Below are 18,688 nucleotides of genomic sequence, written 5' to 3'. Positions count from 1 at the left end.
CCAAAAAAAGCAGCACCTATCAAAACAGGCAAATTTAAATCATATCAGAATGTGGAGGCTTATTATTATTAGAGATAATCTAATGATATGTTGGCAATGGGTACCTGTCTGAGTCGGCTCACTGCCCAGTGTGGTGTGCATCAATGTTATATGCTCTGGGAACGTATGCAACATCACTTTGGTTCCACCATGGCTGTGTCTATCCAGCCTGCTTAGCCTCTTGACTTGTTTTGTTGCATTTTTAAAATACTACCACCATTACTACGAATCATAATAATACATCACATTGAACTACTACTACCTAATGAACTACAAGATAAAAAATGTAAAATAATAAAATTAAGTCCCAATGTTTGTCTATGCCGGTGGTCGAGTGGTTAGCACGCAGACCTCACAGCTAGGAGACCAGGGTTCAATTCCACCCTCGGGCATCTCTGTGTGGAGTTTGCATGTTCTCCCCGTGCATGCGTGGGTTTTCTCCGGGTACTCCGGTTTCCTCCCACATTCCAAAAACATGCTAGGTTAATTGGCCACTCCAAATTGTCCATAGGTATGAATGTGAGTGTGAATGGTTGTTTGTCTATATGTGCCCTGTGATTGGCTGGCCACCGATCCAGGGTGTAGCCCGCCTCTCGCCCGAAGACAGCTGGGATAGGCTCCAGGAAAAGCGGTAGAGGAAAAAGCGGTAGAAAATGAATGAATGAATGTATGGAATCTATAAATAATAATAATAATAATACATTTTATTTGTATAGCGCTTTTCAAAATACTCAAAGACACTTTACAGAAGAGTGGAGTAGAATAAAGCAAGTAAACAGAATAGAAGACACACCAAAATCCAACATTGATTAGTTAATACACAGTTAAAACATGAGTAAAAGCGGGGCGGGGCACAGCAGTCAGATATAAAAATATGGATAAATGGATAAATTATGGATAAATTCTACAAAAATATTATTTAAAATTTGTACAGAATATATAATAACTTTGTTATTATTTTTACAAAAATTAGAAATTCAGACAAAAATGCCTAAAAGTCAAAAGTTTTTTGTATAGATATTTTCAGTGCATATTAAATCTGCTATACAAGCTGTACACTGACTACCCTAAAGTATATCCAGGTTAACTTTTACAGTGTACGGCATTGAACTGAGGCAGGTGTTTGCTCTCCGCTCTGCCTGGTAGCGTTTTACTGCACCAGTCAAGGCTTCAACTGTTTTACGTACATTTACATGCACACAAGCTGCTAAATAAATAAAAACCTGACAGGAGAAGAACCTGCTCAGTCAAAGGAGACACTCGCAGGACAGTTAAGAGGTCAGCTGTAATTTACGCGCCAACAGCCTTTGAAAACATCGGGGAGCTGAGAGGCGTTGGCACCACTTTTTGGTGCTACAGCTGTTTTTACCGTCACGGCCTGTAAAGATCGCCAAGGAAGGACGAGAGAATGGGAGACAGGAGAAACAACTTGCAGACAAGCAAGGGTCATGTTTGTGTGTTTTGGTGAGTGGGGGTGGGGGGTGGGGGGGGGGGGGGGGGGGTCACAGCTTTAAAGTGGCAAAAGGCAATCCTCAGTCAAACAGTAAACATTGCCACCTTTCTATAGTCGCTCCAAAGTCACATTAACCTGATTATAAATCTTGTCACGTTAAGGGAAGGTGGCCCCAGGCCCCCATCACAGACCTTCGCCATGGATTTACATTTGTCACCTCCAAAACCAAAGTGAATGATTACTCAAATCTATCAAAATAAGGTCTCCAAAATGTCCGATCTTCTTGAAAAAATATATTTAATAAATACATAAATGTAAAAAGAATACAGTTAATGAATTAAAAACATTATGGTTCATTTTAACATAATTAATTCAATTATAGCCGTTAACGGGCTATTTTTGACAGACCTAAAATATCAAATAAAGTCAAAATGTAAAGAAAATAAAAAGTAAAAATATAATAATTAAACACAGTAACCCAACCAAATAAATCACAAAATGTTTTGAAAATATTTGTTTTTTATTCCACATGAAAATTTCACATTAGTCATATTTATCAAAGTGTTTTTATATAATCTATGTATTTACATATCATACACTTGTCTTACTTACACATGTACAAAAAGTAGGTTTTTCTTTCTTTTTTTTTTTTTTTTTAAAAACAACGGTAGTCATTAGTGTTGTGCTTTGTCGCTCACGCCAGCCTGTTAGGAGATGTTGCCGCTTAGCTCAAAATCAATAATCCAAATCCAAATTTTCTTTTTTTTTATGCTGAAACATCAGCTGACACAGGAGGGCGCGAGCCAACAAACAGAGGAGGCCAGCCTCTCTGTGAAAAACACACAAGTCAGTGTTTGCTTTTGGCAGAAATACATTTTGTCTTAACACAACTCCCCACTGTCACACACACACACACACACATCTGCCTCTCACATAGCACACACTCATGTTGTTATATACAGTAAACCTCCCAAATGTCATAAATTATCTTCACATCATGTACAATAGGTTTTTAAGGGATCTAGCTGATGATGTGTGTGTTGGTGTGTGTAGTGCTACTGTATTGATGCTTGTTGCCATGACCACAGCCTCCATGTCTGCTACATTTAGAAAAAACAAAAAAAATCACTCAGGACGTCAATGCCACATTACAATAATAACAACAACACACAAGTAGTACACGATACTGGTGGGTGGGTGGGGGGGGGTTTAGTGTACAAGATGGAGAGATCAATCTTTGGCTCAAAAGGGGTGATAGATTCCTTTCAGTTTTTGTCCAGTTTGTGATTGTTCTTCAGGCTGCAGGTTGTCCAAAAAAAGATCAGAGCAAAGAAGTGTCTCTCAAGCGAGTCCGTCTGTTCTCCGCCCTGTGGCCGGCACTGGGCGAGCATTTTTTTTTTTTTTTTGGAGTCCAGTGGTTTCGTCCCCACAGACTGTCTTCATTGTGCTCCCTGAAATCAAACAAAACTGCACTTCTGGCCTGCTCACTCAGTCTCAGTGCAGCAAGAGCAGCAATGAGAACGGGACGAGCAATGACAGGATGGACAGCGATGACGCCGTCACTGCCGAGTTGGTCCGCACGCTCTTCTGGACCTCTGGAAGGCTGACGACTGGGTCGTCTGCTGGAAGACAGAAAGAAGAACAAAAAGATGGCGTCATTTGCTTTTTTTTCCCCACCAAGCAGTATGGTACTGCTGGGTTTAGAAATAATAATAATAATAATAATAATACATTTTATTTGTATAGCGCTTTTCAAGATACTCAAAGACACTTTACAAAAGAATGAAGTTGAATAGAGCAAGTAAACAGAAAAAAAGACACACCAAAATACAACATTCATTGGTTAGTACACAGTTAAAAAAAAAAAAAAATGTAGTGTAAAACTTAGGAATAGGCATTATAATCAGTAAATGTTGATTAATCATGAATAGGAGCAAATGAGGGGTGCAGTACTTGCTGCAAACAGCAGAGGTGCTGTTGATTCAGTATCAACCCAGCTTTGATGAATTACGCACTTTCTACATTCGTCTTTAACGACAAAGTACCGGGGGTCACATGGTTGGTTTACATACCTGCCGGCAGTCTGTTGGACGGGTTGTGAACGCCCCCCCCAGCTCCAACTGCGGCCCCGCCTGCGCCTCCTTTGGCCACTCTGGCCTCCTGAGAGCCTGAGAGCAGAAAAAAACAAAAGCCATCAATGATCCCATTTGGGTGGTGCGAGGCCGGACTGTTATTAGGCGACTGAGGGTGTTAATGCTCACCGTCGGTCGCTACGACGTCCACCCTGAGTCGCAGGCACTCTTGTCCGTGGTGGTGCAAAGGTTTAGCTAAGAGAAGGGGGGGAACACATGTGTTAAAACTAATGCACTTATCCTCTTCTGGCCTCTTAATCCATCTTCATGCATGCGTGCATACCCCACACAGACACACACTAAGTGTTGGCAACAGACAAAGCTTTAGGGAGCCATCTGTGACCAGGCGGAGTGCGTCTTGTCCTGCCGCTTATCTAATTACAGCCGTGGTCAGGGTGACAAGCTAGCTTGATGCGTGCGGTTACACTCGGGCGACACAAGTATGCACAAAGTCAGCCACCACCCCGACTCGGGGGCTCATTTTAAGCTTAGCACGTCACCAGAAAGTGGTAATGTGTTTCCTGTGCAAAACACAGCGCATCCAAAATCAACCAATCAAGGCTTACAGAGGAACGTTTTGAATGGCCCAGTTAGAACCCAGACCTAAATACAGTGTGAGTGCCGTGGGTTGCCCTCGCTATCTGGCAGAGGAGGGGTAAATACTGTCCACACGACTCCTAGCCAAACAATATAGCCAGTTAGAATTACTGGTGCAAACATTTTCTATTTAATTTGTATTAAAATGATACACAAAAAAAGAAAAAAAGAAAATAAAATGATACATGATACATATGATTTTTCTAATTTCTTTTTTAAATATAAGATTTTTATATTTTATTTTCTAGTTTAAAAAAATATTTAATATTATTATTTTAAAAATATTTTAAAATATATTCATTCATTCATTCATTTTCTACTGCTTTTTCCTCACGAGGGTCAAGGGGGTGCTGGAGCCTATCCCAGCTGTCTTCGGGCGAGAGGCAGGGTACACCCTGGACTGGTGGCCAGCCAATCACAGGGCACATATAGACAAACAACCATTCACACTCACATTCATACCTATGGACAATTTGGAGTGGCCAATTAACCTAGCATGTTTTTGGAATGTGGGAGGAAACCGGAGTACCCGGAGAAAACCCACACATGCACGGGGAGAACATGCAAACTCCACACAGAGATGGCCGAGGGTGGAATTGAACCCTGGTCTCCTAGCTGTGAGGCCTGCGCGCTAACCACTAGGCCGCCGTGCAGCCCATTTTAAAATATATACATATATACATATATATAATTCAAATGTGACTTTATTGTAGTTTTATTCTACAATGCAACACTTACAGATATAGTAGTAGCTTTCACCCTGGCGGAACTCCTTCCCAAGAGTGAAAGGTGTAAACCGCTGGAACTTTTCGGAGAACTTCTCGGCCCCGTGCGGGGCGAACGGGTGCCCGCACTCCCAGCGCATCTGGTCGTACGACTGCGGTTTGCACGTCTCGTAGTCCTCCTGCTCCACCATGTAGAGCACGTAGCGCTCGGCGTCCAGCAGCGGCACCTCGCCCTGCGGGTAATGCGGGCACACGATGTCCAGGTAGTCGTTGAGCCTCACCTCCACGGCGTAGTCGTCCCATAGAAACCTGAAGACAGGCGGAAGGAGACATCTGATAAATAAAAGCGGCATAACGTGTGATTATATATCGATCGATTCCAAGAGGGAAATCCGGCGGACATGAATATGGATGCACATGGAGGTTGGAAAGATGCTGCTGCTCGAGTGCGCGCTCCCTCGGGAATAGAGAGACGTTTAGTGAGAAACATTGGCCTGTCAGCTCATTGAGGGCAGGAGATGAGTATCGACATCTGCAGGGAGGTGAGGCAACATTAGATGTAAAAAGTATTGGGACAGATCTAGCCGTGTGGGACCTGGTTCTGCTCCAATCCTGATTCTAGTTCATTCTAGTCATGTGAAAATGCCCGGTGAAAAGGACATTTGTGGCACTCCCTATGGGTGATGGGTGATGATGCAAGTTATCATCATTAGACTTCTAATGACTTCTGAACAATTAGCTGCAAACTCCCAATGTTATGGTTGATGGCAGCCATGTTTTTCGACCAATCTTGTTCAGATTTTACAGGCATGTGCTTGTCATTCCCTTAAAAGGTGATTGGGCAAAACATTAGCCACGTATACATGGACCCAAATATTCAAATTGCATTCGGTTTATTTGCTCAAACGGAAAGAATTTAACCTCATTCCGAAAGAAAAGTGCCAATCCGAATGAATATATAATCGTATTCACGGAGGTGGAATATTCCTTTGCCCAATCCGAACGGAAATCAAACGGAAAGTTGTCAGGGTGCGTTCTTCTTCGTCGTGTTTTTCTTCTTCTGTTGTTTATTGGCGGTTGGCAAGCAGCAGAATCTAAACCCTTCTATACTTTATTCACAAGTGCAGTTTTATTAAAAAAGAAAATATATATCTATATAAAACATGTCCCGAGTTTAATTATAAAATATTAGCAAGAATGAATTTGATCTTTTCCTGTTTAAATTGATCCCGGGTGCGTTCTTTCAGCGCATGCTCAGATATGACGTAACACGCAGCTCCAGATGTTCTTCACTTTTAAAAATGGAGGCCAGCAATTGGCACTGGACTAAGCAAAGTTTGTTTTTGATCCAAACTAAATTTCAAGATTGGACGAAGGAAAAACGGCAATATGGAGTTATTCCAACAAGTGAAAGAAAAACTCTGGGAAGTCGGTATCACGTGATGTTGATGTTTACGTTTTACTGGGCATGCCCTATTGACTATTCTGGTTGATTATAGCGGCGCATGTAGACAAGAGATTGGAATATTTCTTTCTAATGGTACCATTGTTTTCGGAAAGGTCATTCGGAAAGAGAAAAACTCATGTAAACGTGGCTATTGTTGTGCTGTGTGAGAAATCTCAAGCCAATCCAAATTGAGGTTTAATAACAGTGTCATTGTATTTGAATATTTTGAGGCATTTGCAGCCTTTTGTGTGCTACAGTTCCATAGTAGAGGAGTTTTATGTCTATGAAGCGCATTGTTTAACCCTTCCACAGACCCTGTCATTACAAATAAAGAGCGCGAGAAGGCAAGAAGAGACAGCCAGACTGCCTCCTGTGACTCCCTCCACCCACTTTACGATGTAAACTAATCTTTCTCCCTCCTGTCTTGGACCGGGGTCAAAGAGAAGTACCTGCACATTAAAAAAAACTTGAAAGGCGATGCCATTTTCGGCTAACTGGTGTAACATTTTACTTAGCTTCCTGCAAAGAGATGATATGTGTTTATCCGAGTGGATTTGTCACCTGAAGGTATTTGGGGTTTCCTCCTTTCCTGGTCTTGACTGAGTGACTGCTCCTCTCCCACAGCCAGTCATCTATCAACACCACAGAGCCGCACACACGCTTCCCAGTAAGTCCCATCTATCAACAACCCCAAGCAGTAGCTACTACTATTTGCACACAATGAAGCCTCACACGCACATACACACAGCCATGCCTATCGGTTTACCGTCTCCTACTGTACCGGACCACCAGGGGGTCCCCGAGGGTGGATGGATTGGACAGACTTAAATATTTACACAACACGCGCCGGGGCGGGAATGTGTGTCCAATATTGGGTTTTGTTGCTCTTGCAATGAATACGTGGACGTCCACGTCAGTCGGCTTGTCAGCAGTCCGAACGCAGAGCAGGCTACATAACTCACTGTGTTATTTAATCACATCTTTAGATCTTTAAGAGCTTTTTCAGCCGCCTTGAACAGTCCCCTGCTCAGCTTTTACTGGGTTGCTGATTGGCAAGCATGATTCCCGTTGCATGTACTGCGCTACTACTTTTCTTTGATTTAATACTACCATTATATCATATAATAGCATAATTATTACACAAATTATTTTTCTTACTGTTATTAAACAGATCAACGTAGTCTACAAAACACCCACTGTTTAGTCGAATAGCTGTAAATTTTGGTTTTGACACTTTAAAGGTCCTGAGTAGTACATGTGTGTAAAATTTGAGTGAGTTTGGTTGAAAAACATGGCCGCTCTCAAGCAAAACAGCTCACTTACTTTGCAGTAAAGGACTGTTCATTCTGTTCATTGGTTAGCGGGCTACTTCCTGGTTCATATAGGATGACATGAACAATACATTTTCAATACAAATTCACAATAATAATAATAATAATAAAATACATTAATTAATGTTAAAAAAATGTTCTTGTGTGCCTTGATCGCGTCCATCTTTTTCAACCAAACGTGCTAATATTTTATTTCCCCTCAAGATGTGTGCCAAATTTTGGAACGTAATGTACGAGAAATTTCAAGTCAATCCGACAAAAAATAAAATAATAATAATAATAATAATAGCACAGGGTGGCATGGTGGTCGAGTGGTTAGCGTGCAGACCTCACAGCTAGGAGGACCAGGGTTCAATTCCACCCTCGGCCATCTCTGTGTGGAATTTGCATGTTCTCCCCGTGCATGCGTGGGTTTTCTCCGGGTACTCCGGTTTCCTCCCACATTCCAAAAACATGCTAGGTTAATTGGCGACTTCAAATTGTCCATAGGTATGAATGTGAGTGTGAATGGTTGTTTGTCTATATGTGCCCTGTGATTGGCTGGCCACCAGTCCAGGGTGTACCCCGCCTCTCGCCCCGAGACAGCTGGGATAGGCTCCAGCAACCCTCGCAACCCTCGTGAGGAAAAAGCGGTAGAAAATGAATGAAAATATTTTAAAATATATTTTTAAATAATAATATTAAATATTTTTAAAGTAGAAAATAAAATATAAAAATCATATATTTAAAAAAGAAATTAGAAAAATATTACTTGTGTATCACTTTAATGCAAATTAAATAGAAAATGTTTGCATCAGTAATTATAACTGGCTATATTGTTTGGCTAGGAGTCGTGTGGACAGTATTTACCCCTCCTCTGCCAGATAGCGAGGGCAACCCACGGGACTCACCCTGTATTTAGGTCTGGGAATGAATGAATGAATGAATCTATCCGTACCTTTATCCAGATCGTCACCAAAATGAGTTCTTGCTGCGTCCATGCACTATGCCGGTACATTATGATGTGGAAATCTGTTTTACAGTTTTTACATAATCTGCTCTCTGACTGCTGAGATATGACAAGTATTTTGTGATGACACATTACATATTTTTGTATATCTGGACCCCAAATGTTAGTTTAAAATATTACATTAACATTAACATTAGTATTTTGATGTTTTCCCCCCCAATGCAACAGCAAGCATCTGTGCCCATGTGACAAGGTCCAGATGCATGACGAACGATCAAAGTGAGCACGGCTCCTGTGCCTCGTTAGCTGCTGTTTTTGTTTGCTGCCAGGGGTCTCCCATGGGGTGCCCCCTTGGTGGACAAGCACAGACGGCATGGCTCCAAAGCGAGCGGGCTCTCGACGTGCTCGGTTCTTTCTAGCTGCTTGACTGCGCTGCCTTCATGCTGATGATCAGATTAGCCCCTTCGACTGGGCCGCGTTGTAGTTGATGATAGTCTGGCCCTGCAAACTTGGAAGCGGTGCTGTAATGATCATTTTGTTATGGTCGGGTCTGCTCGGCCCTTATCTGCCGCCACGCTCTGTTTACCAGATTGGCGGTGAAGTGTTGTGACCGCTGCCACTTTCAATTCCAGTGGAATCGATAACACTATTGAACAAACAGTGTTGTCTGCTCTAGCCTGACAAGGTTATCATCCCGCTGCAAATATACAACACACACAAACAAACCCCCCCCCTCACCACCCTGCTTTTCAGTCCTGATTTCCAGTGGTATGGTCTCAATGTGTTTGTCAGAAGGGCGGTGCAATTAAAACACAAAAAAGGGCATTAAAGTTCCCCTGGAGGGGGGTAATTATGCCCTCTTGCTCACCACTTCCCAGCCCCTGAAGGGTGAGTGTTTTGTGGAGAGAGGCAGTGGGGGCACGGGGAGGGGTCAAAGGGCTTAGGTTTGGGAAAGGCTTTTGAAGTTTTCCTCAGCGGGACTTTGTGAGTGTGAGCGCTACAGTTATCAATGCCATCGTTTCATACTTTGACTCACGTGTGTGTGTGAGGGGGGGGGGGGGCACAATACACACATTGAGGAGGCTGGCGAGCCCCTCCCGCTCCTCTTTATTAACGACAAATAAGTTTAATTAGCCGGCTGCCTTTTGTTCCCCTCTAACACCTCTCCATTGAAGCTCCGCATCATCAGCTTAATTAACTGATCGGGGTAGCGCACTTCAAAAGGGGAGGCTTAGCTTTTGTCAAAGGGTTTAAGCTAACAAATGTAAAGCCACTTCGCCAGGCGGAATCTGGAGTGGGGGGTGTTTTTTCCACCGCGATAAGTTGCATAATAACGTGGAAGAAATGTCAGGTGGTCAAGTGAGCGTAAGCCGCAGCATGAATGTGGTAAACGGATGCAAGGCCTCTGCTCCTCCTCCGCTAAGAAGGAATTTCTGATTTACTGGATCCTCCACAGGAGCGAGGGAGTCTAATCTCTCTTCTTTAATCTCGCCGACCAGCTTTTTTGCTTTCTTCTTTCGCCTCTACATCGCTCTTTTCATCCATCCATCACCCTCTCGTCTGACTTGCGTGGATCAAAAGGTCGGACAACCGGCGAGTCAGCACTGGAGAATTTCAGACAGGATGGAACCCTATGGGTAGATCGATTCTTTAGTTTAGGAATCCATAAGAGCATGAAGGCCACGTGAAGGCCACCGAGCACACAAACATGATTGTTTTCATCCTGGCTGTTACACTTGCCACTAATGTGATTTAAAAAGGTGACTGGCCTACATTGTGGATGAGTGAACCCGGAATGTAGGTGGGGGTGGGGGGCACCTAATCGTCTCATCCAAGCCTGGATTACTGGCTGGAGCAGAAGCCAGGCTCAGTCCATTGAACAGCACCAGACCCTGCTTAATGCTGAGGGAGGGGGCTTAGAGTGGACCAGGGAGGCCCAACGAGGGTACAGGAGGGCAAGGGGTGGGAAAGGCTGGGTTTGTCCCGAATGTTCACTACTTCATAGCGGGGGTTGGGTAGAAAAAGCTAAAAAAAACTTGAGAAAATGTGGTAATGTGCATGCCAGACCACTAGTTGGCAGTGCCTTGTTTATAGGGAAACTTAGTGACTTAGTACATTCACATGCCAGGTCAGTAGTGGGCGATGTTTTCTACAAAAACAAACACTTATGATCAATTTGGAGTTGATTAAGCGTGTGGTGTTAACCGCCCCGGCGATTATTTATCGGACCCAAGGGTGTAGTTTTTTTGGAGGAACAAATCGCTGTAAAGGACGCCACATATGAGAGAAAAAGTCGAGCTGTCCTGAAGGCCGTCACTGTGTAATGTTCCCGGTCTCCATCCATCAGTGCCACTCATCTCCTCCCACTCGCTGTCCTGCTTTCATCACTCAATAAGCACACCAGATCCACCCCCCCCGACTTGTCTCAACTCACCCCCCACGCCAGACCTGCTGAGCCAATCACAACCCGACCCGGCTGGTATTCCAAAAATGCAACTTTCTTCTGCCCACTGTTTGCAAAGGCGAGCCAACAATGTGACGTGGGCCCCGACTATGCCTGGTTGCCATGAGAACAAATATGCTCTTTTGACTTCCTCTTTTACCATAATATTCCACTCTTTGTGCAACTTCCTGCGATCAATTTCAATCCGGTTTGACTCCGTCTGTCGTTCCACCTTTGCCTGATAGGATCATCAGTCATTCGGTCCGCGAGCTCACTCTGCAGACAAAGCTTTAGGGGGGGGGCAGAAAAATAATTGGCTGATTGTACAGGATCTAAAGGATGCTTAGATGAATACGCATGCTCTTTCCAACTGTGTCACGGTCCCCGGAGACATTTGTAGCGGAAAGGTCAGCACCGACATCACATTGCTCAGGAAGCAAATATATTGATTTGGCCGGGTCGATTCGCACGAGATAAAACTTGCTCACTGTTGCTGTGCGCATAAACACAGACTAAGCTTGCGGCACTGTGATCTTCATTGGGAGGTATTCACGGTACTACATTCATGTTGTACTTTATTGGCAGAATCCCACCAAAACTGCGATACAGACAGACAGCTTCTATCCGGGAAAGCAAATTGTTGCCATTGTTACAGTTCTGCAAAACTATACACATTTTTTTAACAAATACTTATTAGTACTCAAACCCGGTTCCATCAACCAAAACGCCCATGTCCCTGCAAAGTGACACAGCCCATGAATCATTGCCCATTTGCTAATGATTATGAAACTTTGAGGCTATCTGTATTATAGGTATTCTAATATGAAGTGAAAGGTCTAAGGAATAATGCATGTACAGAAAATGGATCCTTGGTGGAGGTTTAGATTTGACAGTCCTAAAATGCTCCGACTTCCAGATGGCAATGATTCAATTTGCCTCTTTGGGTGTCACGTTTACACAATACGGAAAACAATGCCTGTCTTTTTATTTACGCAACAAAACAAGATAATATCTGAGCCCGTCTGGGTAATTCCAGATTAGTACCACAATCATACGGCTGTTTACAAACTGGGGACCCTTCTTGTGCTCCTTTCTCTGTGGGACCGACCTGTGGTCAAAGCTAAGGGGAAGTCTGGTCTCTAGATAAGGAGGAGACAAGAGGATGGGCGAGTAGACACCCAAATAGAGACGAGACAGATTTGACGGCAAGAAAGGCGGATTCCAGATCAGACTGAAAAAAAAACAATTAAAGTCTATGAATCACGGCTAATCTACTTATTCCCTGAATGCCGGGTTTAAAGGACTTGGGAATTTGTTGTTGGACTTTTATGGACTTGCCAAATGTGTGAGAACACTATTGTTTACGCAGCGAACAGGATATGCAGTTTTCCCGGGAAAAGACCTGGACAGGAAGCGTCTCACAGGGAAAAAAACACAACAGAGACTTTGCTACCGATGAAGGTAAGCCGGCGGCGACGTACAACCTCTGGTCTGATTCACGACCTCGCAATGAAAAAAGGGATGCGTTGGAATGATTAAAAACATCAACATGGCCGTCAATGTCATCCCTACAAATGTTTACAGATAGGAAAGCAACAACATTCAGTACATCAATGGACACTGAGCCCGTAAGAGACGATTACATCCGTTTCGACAATCTCCAGCCCAGATTGAATTCATCAGACAGATTGCAGAGGCAGATTAAGCATAGCGGGACAGACAATGCACAGCACAAGATGGAATGGTCTTAGGAATTTGCACAGAGAATGGCGAAGGAAGGGGGAGACGGTGTGCAGCAGGGGACGTCGGAAGACGTTTTTTTTTAAGAACATAGCTTAAGGTTACTTGGAAATCCATAGTGTCCACCTAATCACAAATCAAATCACTGCTTCCATCTTATCTTTTATCTCTACAGGAAGTAGGAACACATGCATTGAGGGCAAGTAAGTCTTTTGTATTCCCAGACCATCTCTACCTCATATGTGGACGGACCGTTTGCAAAGAAGGACTAGAGCGGCTTTTAAGAGGACGGAAGTTGAAAAGCCTGCGGGGGGAAAGTGCCTTGTGACGGATCACCACGGGTGCCAAGAACTGCTAAGAAAATTCCACACCTCTTAGAACGCTTCCCTCCGTTCCCCGCTCTCTCCGAGGCGGCCTCGGGTGGCAAGGAAATAATAGACTGAAAAGGGACAGCTTGTAAGGTGCAGATAAAAGCTGGCAAAAGAGTTGTGGGGGGGGGGACCGGGAGACTTTCCCATGGACCACCGTTGAGCCGGAATGACTGACAGATTGATAGAGGCCGATCCACTTCATCACATGCTGACCCCCGACCTCCAATCAGTCACAGCAGTTAGCATTCTCTTTCTGGGGCGCACCGTGAAGACCGCTCCCTAATTTGTATGGGAGGAATCACAAAAAGTGTCCATATTGAGTGGTTAAATGCCAAGATAATCCCTCAGAGGGGTGAAACATAGCTGAAATAACTCCCTTGTTTGGGCCAACACGTCAAGAAAACTATAGGACTACAGTCATCAGAGCCAGACCTCCGCTAAGGGGGACATTAACAAAAGCAATAGTTTGATTACATTTCAGTAGATGTTTAGATAAAAGGCTAGTTAGCTGAATTTACAAATTCTCATTGATAAAGAGTGACTAAGCACTTTAATCCATCTAATCCATAACTATTTGAGCTGAGTGGCTAGCTAGCTAGATAGCTGGTTAAGTTGCTAGCTTGCTAGTTAAGAAGATAAAAACTTACAAGAATCTTGAAACTAGTTCGGTAGCTAAGTCATCAGAGCCAGACCTCCACTAAGGGGGACATTAACAAAAGCAATAGTTTGATTACATTTCAGTAGATGTTTACATAAAAGGCTAGTTAGCTGAACTTACAAATTCCCATTGATGTGGAGTGAGTAAGCACTTTAATCCATCTAATCCATAACTATTTGAGCTGAGTGGCTAGCTAGCTAGATAGCTGGTTAACTTGCTAGCTTGCTAGTTAAGAAGATAAAAACTGACTCTTGAAGACTCTTGAAACTAGTTCGGTAGTTAAGTGATGAAAATGATGGCTTACATGTAAAATTGATCCAGAAAACTACTTTTACATCTTGAGAGCTAAGTTGCTACGTTAGCAAATTAGATGAGCTAGATCAGGGGTCAGCAACGCCCTTCGCAATGTTCAAGTATTTAAGACCCAAACTTGTTGGGGCCAGAAAACATGTTTGTCAACAAATGTAAACAGAGTTTACATTTAATTTACACACATATTTATGTACATTTATCTTCTATATTAGCAAGATCCGATACTAGCAAGAGTACTCCATCAACTCCTCGTTTTCTCCTCTGAACTACTTTGAGACCCCAAAATTCCCTCGAAATCATGGGAGACGCGCAATTCGCTCTGCATGCGAGCACATCGCTGCACATTTCTTCAGGCGTCAGGTATAAACTTTTGAAAGTGAATAAGATATTGTTTTTGAATTATGTTTTGCGTCTATTTTCCTTTAGTGAGCAAGGAGGAAAAATGGCTCTTTTGATATGAAAGGTTGCGAACCCCTGAGCTAGACGATGAAATGGTTATCAGGGAAGCTGGCCAATTGGGAGGTTGGGAGGCTTCTGGGGTGAAGCAGAGACAGGTACAAAGAAGATGAAGACGAGGAGGAGGTCCAACGCCGCTCCGTCAGCAGGAAAACACGTGGAAGAAACAAGCTGTGAACGAGCAGATTATTGCCTCACACCGTACAGTCCAGAGGGCTCTGCAGAGAGGTGAGTGTGTTAATGTGTATGAGAGCGAGTGAGTCATTGCTATCAGCTCAGGCACTCCTTCACACATTGGTGAGCCTCTTTTTCTGGGAACCAACAAGTGCCGCTGACTAAAAAGTTCCTGGTCAGGCACAAAGGAAGTGCGGAAACGCAGTATTTCGCCAAAACAACGTAGTCATTAAGGAAGGCTCGACCTTGGAAGTCAGTGGCAGGGTCCAAGCGCACAATTTGTGGAGAGGAAGGCAGCTGCGCCTCTCAACGAAATGTGTGTGTGTGTGTGTGTGTGTGTGTGTGTGTGTATGTGTGTGTGCAGTTAAAGGGAAATGAGGCCCAAAGAGATCAATCTGACATCAGTTAGATGGATGACAGCTCTCATGTTCAGGGATGAAACCATCCGCTTGGGAAGAGGTGGGGGCTGGTGGAGAGAAACGTCAACACACTGTATCGAGTAACAGGTCAAAGGAGAAAGCGATTGCTGGATTTAATGAAAGCGGCAAATTAAAAGTCATGCTTGTTTTTCTGCGAATACGCGGATTAAGAGTGGTCCAAGGGTAGTGGATGATGGGGCTTGGTGGTGGTGGGTGGGTGGGGGGGTGAGGGGGGATGGACTAAAGTCATCCAGGAAAATAAAACTAGCAAAGCGACAGATTACAGTCACCAAATTCCATCTGGGATTTGGATTTTCGCTGAATGGCTTTCTGGGAAGTGCAGGTGGGAGAATATTTTATTAAACCTTTAAAAAGGTCTTTAAAAACCTCACACAAAAACTGATTATATAAAAAATATCATACATTCTTCCATAGTCTTTTAAAACTACTCCAGTCTGAGATATACATAAAGCGTTTTTGACCCTTTTTTTGATGGCAGCAACATTTATTTTTTCTACAGCGCCAAAAAACATTCCAAACATCAACAGCAAAGCACTGGTGCAGAAAACCCAAAAAGTTGTACAATTTTGCTGCATGTTTTGAATGGGAAAACACAGTGCCATCTCCTGGATTAATACTAAAATGAATATCAAATCCTCACCTAAATGACTGCATATATTAAGATAAAACGTCCCCAGGACGTCTAAAGGGTCAAACAAGCATACACAACGTGTGATGAACTAGCCGTCTAGTCGTGGTTGTTTGCATTGTGTCAACTTAAAAACACAGGCCCTCCACCACTCGTCTAATTGACCCCCCACTTATTTAGAGAGGCCCCCTAACCTGGACAATTTGGACTCCAATTTCTCAACCCCTCACCATCCATCTCTCTTTACCCCTCTCACGCAGCGTGACCGACCCGCCGGGCAGGCCTCAAGTTACCTACTCGGTCTCTGTCACACACCATTATTGCTCGTCTTGTCACCTGAAATATGAACACCCCCGCTACTCGTGATAGGTCTTGATTTAAAGGTTATTGGGGGCCGATGGGAGGGGGGGGGTGCAGGTGAAGAGGATATTGCACAAGATATTTCAACATTCTCTCTCGTGAATCACATCGGTAACACTGAAAATATGAAGCAATGAACCTGTAGGGTTCCATCACACTAATGTAAACACAGCAGCAACATAATGACACACATGCACATCATTATGTGGGGGCGGGCGGGGGGGGGGGGGGGGGGGTACACATGTTGCAAATACGCGCCAATCCATGTTGAGTGGATCTGACTGTGCACGGATATAATCAAATACTATATGTATGACCTTTTGATTGTATTATCTCATAAGTGGAAACACAACAGCACTAGGGTGCTATTTTGCATGATTTACTTGGAAAAATATACACAAAACAAGCACACCCATTGTTTATTGAACCCTACAATTTTACCTCATGTTAACACAACAGCACTAAAGTGCAAAAGAGATCAGAAAAAACCCATTTAATGCATCCTAACATCTATTTCCATTAAACAAAATCCATATTTTATATGATTTATGCAGTGTAAGACACACATGCATATACAACAATCAGCTTTTGAGGATCCCAGCATCTTAACTATGACCTGGAGCCAGAAAACAGGAACTCTCTATAGTATTCCACCTCATCAATGTAAACACCATGCCATAATGGCATATCATTGCCCTAATAAGGACAATTTGCATAGTTCAGGCACACCGAATAATCCCATTTTAGGATGCTCAAAACACATTTCTGTAGTAGCCTAGTACCATATTAACTATGCCCGACTGCAGTAGAAATAATGACAATACTACTACTGTACAAATAGACATATATGCACACAAAATAATCACATTCATATAGATGTTTTGCATCCAAACTTGTGACAGAATCCAAAACAAAAACAGCACCACAATACCCCCATAGCCACACAACGCATTAAAAGACACAAAATAATCCAATTGTTAGAATGTAAACCATGACCACCCTGAACTTCACGACCCCCCTCCCTACTCCTCCATCAGCTTTAAGCAGCTTTCTTCCCTCCAAAGTGTGGCTTGTTTTTGCAAACGTGAGGGGAACTTATCACACATTGCGAAAGGGATTAAATCTGAACAGGTTGGCCAAAGCTGTGCGCGTAAACAACATCATAATAACAGGTTGGAGCTTAAAAAAGGGTACAAAAAAATCAGAGTAAGGGAGGGGGGGTAGTGGGGTTGAGAGTGAGAGGCGCCCTACAGATTTGCATTATCATGACAACGGCAGCCTATTGCTCGCATCACAAATTCATTGCATATTCAGGACGCCGAGGGGGCAAATGTGCACCATAACGATGCTGCATGGCTTCAAGTTTAGCGTGCAAGTGCACTGGAGGATTCTCGTCAAAAGCCCCCCAAAAAAGAGATACTTACTTTGGGTTTGTGCTGTTCCAGAACACGCTGTGGCGCTCGGAGGAAGCGAACCAGGCGCACAAGCTCACAAGGCAGCCCACAATCCAAACCAAATCCATGGTGGACGACACCAGGCGTGCACACGGACACACACACACACACACAACTCAGGTCGGGTTGTGCGAAGAAAAAAAACCCGTCACCGAGAAAGTCTAGACTTAGTAAGAAATAGCAAATAAAGTCAACAAATAGTGTCACAAAAAGAAGAAGAAGTAGGTCGTTTCAGCCACACAAATCCGTAGTGAATGAGTGCCTGTGCTGGCGTGGCTGCTGGTTTTGTGAAACGCCCACCGACGTAAACCCCGCCTCCTGCCACACAAACAACCAATCAGAGGCCTGTCCGAGAAGCGCGAGCGCCTCAGGTTTTTCCGGATTAACTTCAGGTTTACACTTTGGGGATAGTAGATTGGATAACGGCAGAATATAGGATTTAGAAATACTACATTCTCTTTTTTTTGTAAAAACCATTTTGATATGCGGAAGTAAATACAGATAAATACACTTTACTGTAAATCTGCCATGGATTTAATCTGTTTGTACTGCTTTATAGTCAGAGCTATGTCTAATACTTTTGGTTAACGTTGCAAAATATAAGAAGAAACTATCTTTCAGCATGATGAAAACTAAGTTCAATCAACACTTCTCAGACAATATTCACATTTTTAGTGGAGCCTAATGTTCCTTCTCCTGAAATTATTTTGTGTTTACATACAAAATAATCCCATTTTAATGTGTTGTCGGATGCTAGCATGTATCATGAGCCCATTAATGCTATTGTTGTTATTGTTTATTTGTCAACCTCTGCCTGCAATGCACATTAAATAAGCTAGCCTCTGTTATTTCTGCAAAGAGACTTCTTGCTACATTTCTGAATTCTACTCCACGACACTTCACATGAGGACGGACTACATAAATGTCGGGAATGATTATCCTCCCGAGTGAGCCGTATCAAAATAGCAATAACATGTAG

At 43.3% G+C, this 18,688-nt stretch overlaps 1 protein-coding gene across 1 annotated transcript; it reads right to left on the bottom strand.

Moving 5' to 3' along the window:
* Positions 1-1,544: 1,544 nt before the first annotated feature.
* Positions 1,545-17,961, bottom strand: efna1a (ephrin-A1a). The gene is made up of 5 exons (XM_058046956.1): positions 17,680-17,961; positions 4,960-5,255; positions 3,754-3,819; positions 3,565-3,660; positions 1,545-3,114 (listed from the first exon to the last, which is right to left on the bottom strand). The coding sequence occupies exons 1-5, from the start codon at positions 17,775-17,777 to the stop codon at positions 2,987-2,989; spliced, it is 684 nt and encodes a 227-aa protein (XP_057902939.1). The 5' UTR covers positions 17,778-17,961; the 3' UTR covers positions 1,545-2,986.
* Between the last annotated feature and the right edge of the window lie 727 nt (positions 17,962-18,688).

Source organism: Doryrhamphus excisus, chromosome 14 (genome assembly GCF_030265055.1).
Source record: "Doryrhamphus excisus isolate RoL2022-K1 chromosome 14, RoL_Dexc_1.0, whole genome shotgun sequence".
NCBI lineage: Eukaryota > Metazoa > Chordata > Actinopteri > Syngnathiformes > Syngnathidae > Doryrhamphus > Doryrhamphus excisus.
The sequence above is the reverse complement of the archived record's forward strand: the minus strand, read 5'-3'. Positions and strand labels throughout refer to the sequence as shown.

What these genes read in the sequence shown, in the direction of transcription:
- efna1a (XM_058046956.1), bottom strand. Translation starts at nt 17,777, where the DNA reads ATGGATTTGGTTTGGATTGTGGGCTGCCTTGTGAGCTTGTGCGCCTGG. An exon ending in GGACGTCGTAGCGACCGACG is followed by an intron (nt 3,661 to 3,753) that starts GTGAGCATTAAC and finishes TTCTGCTCTCAG; the next exon opens with GCTCTCAGGAGGCCAGAGTG. An exon ending in GTCCAACAGACTGCCGGCAG is followed by an intron (nt 3,115 to 3,564) that starts GTATGTAAACCA and finishes TCTGTCTTCCAG; the next exon opens with CAGACGACCCAGTCGTCAGC.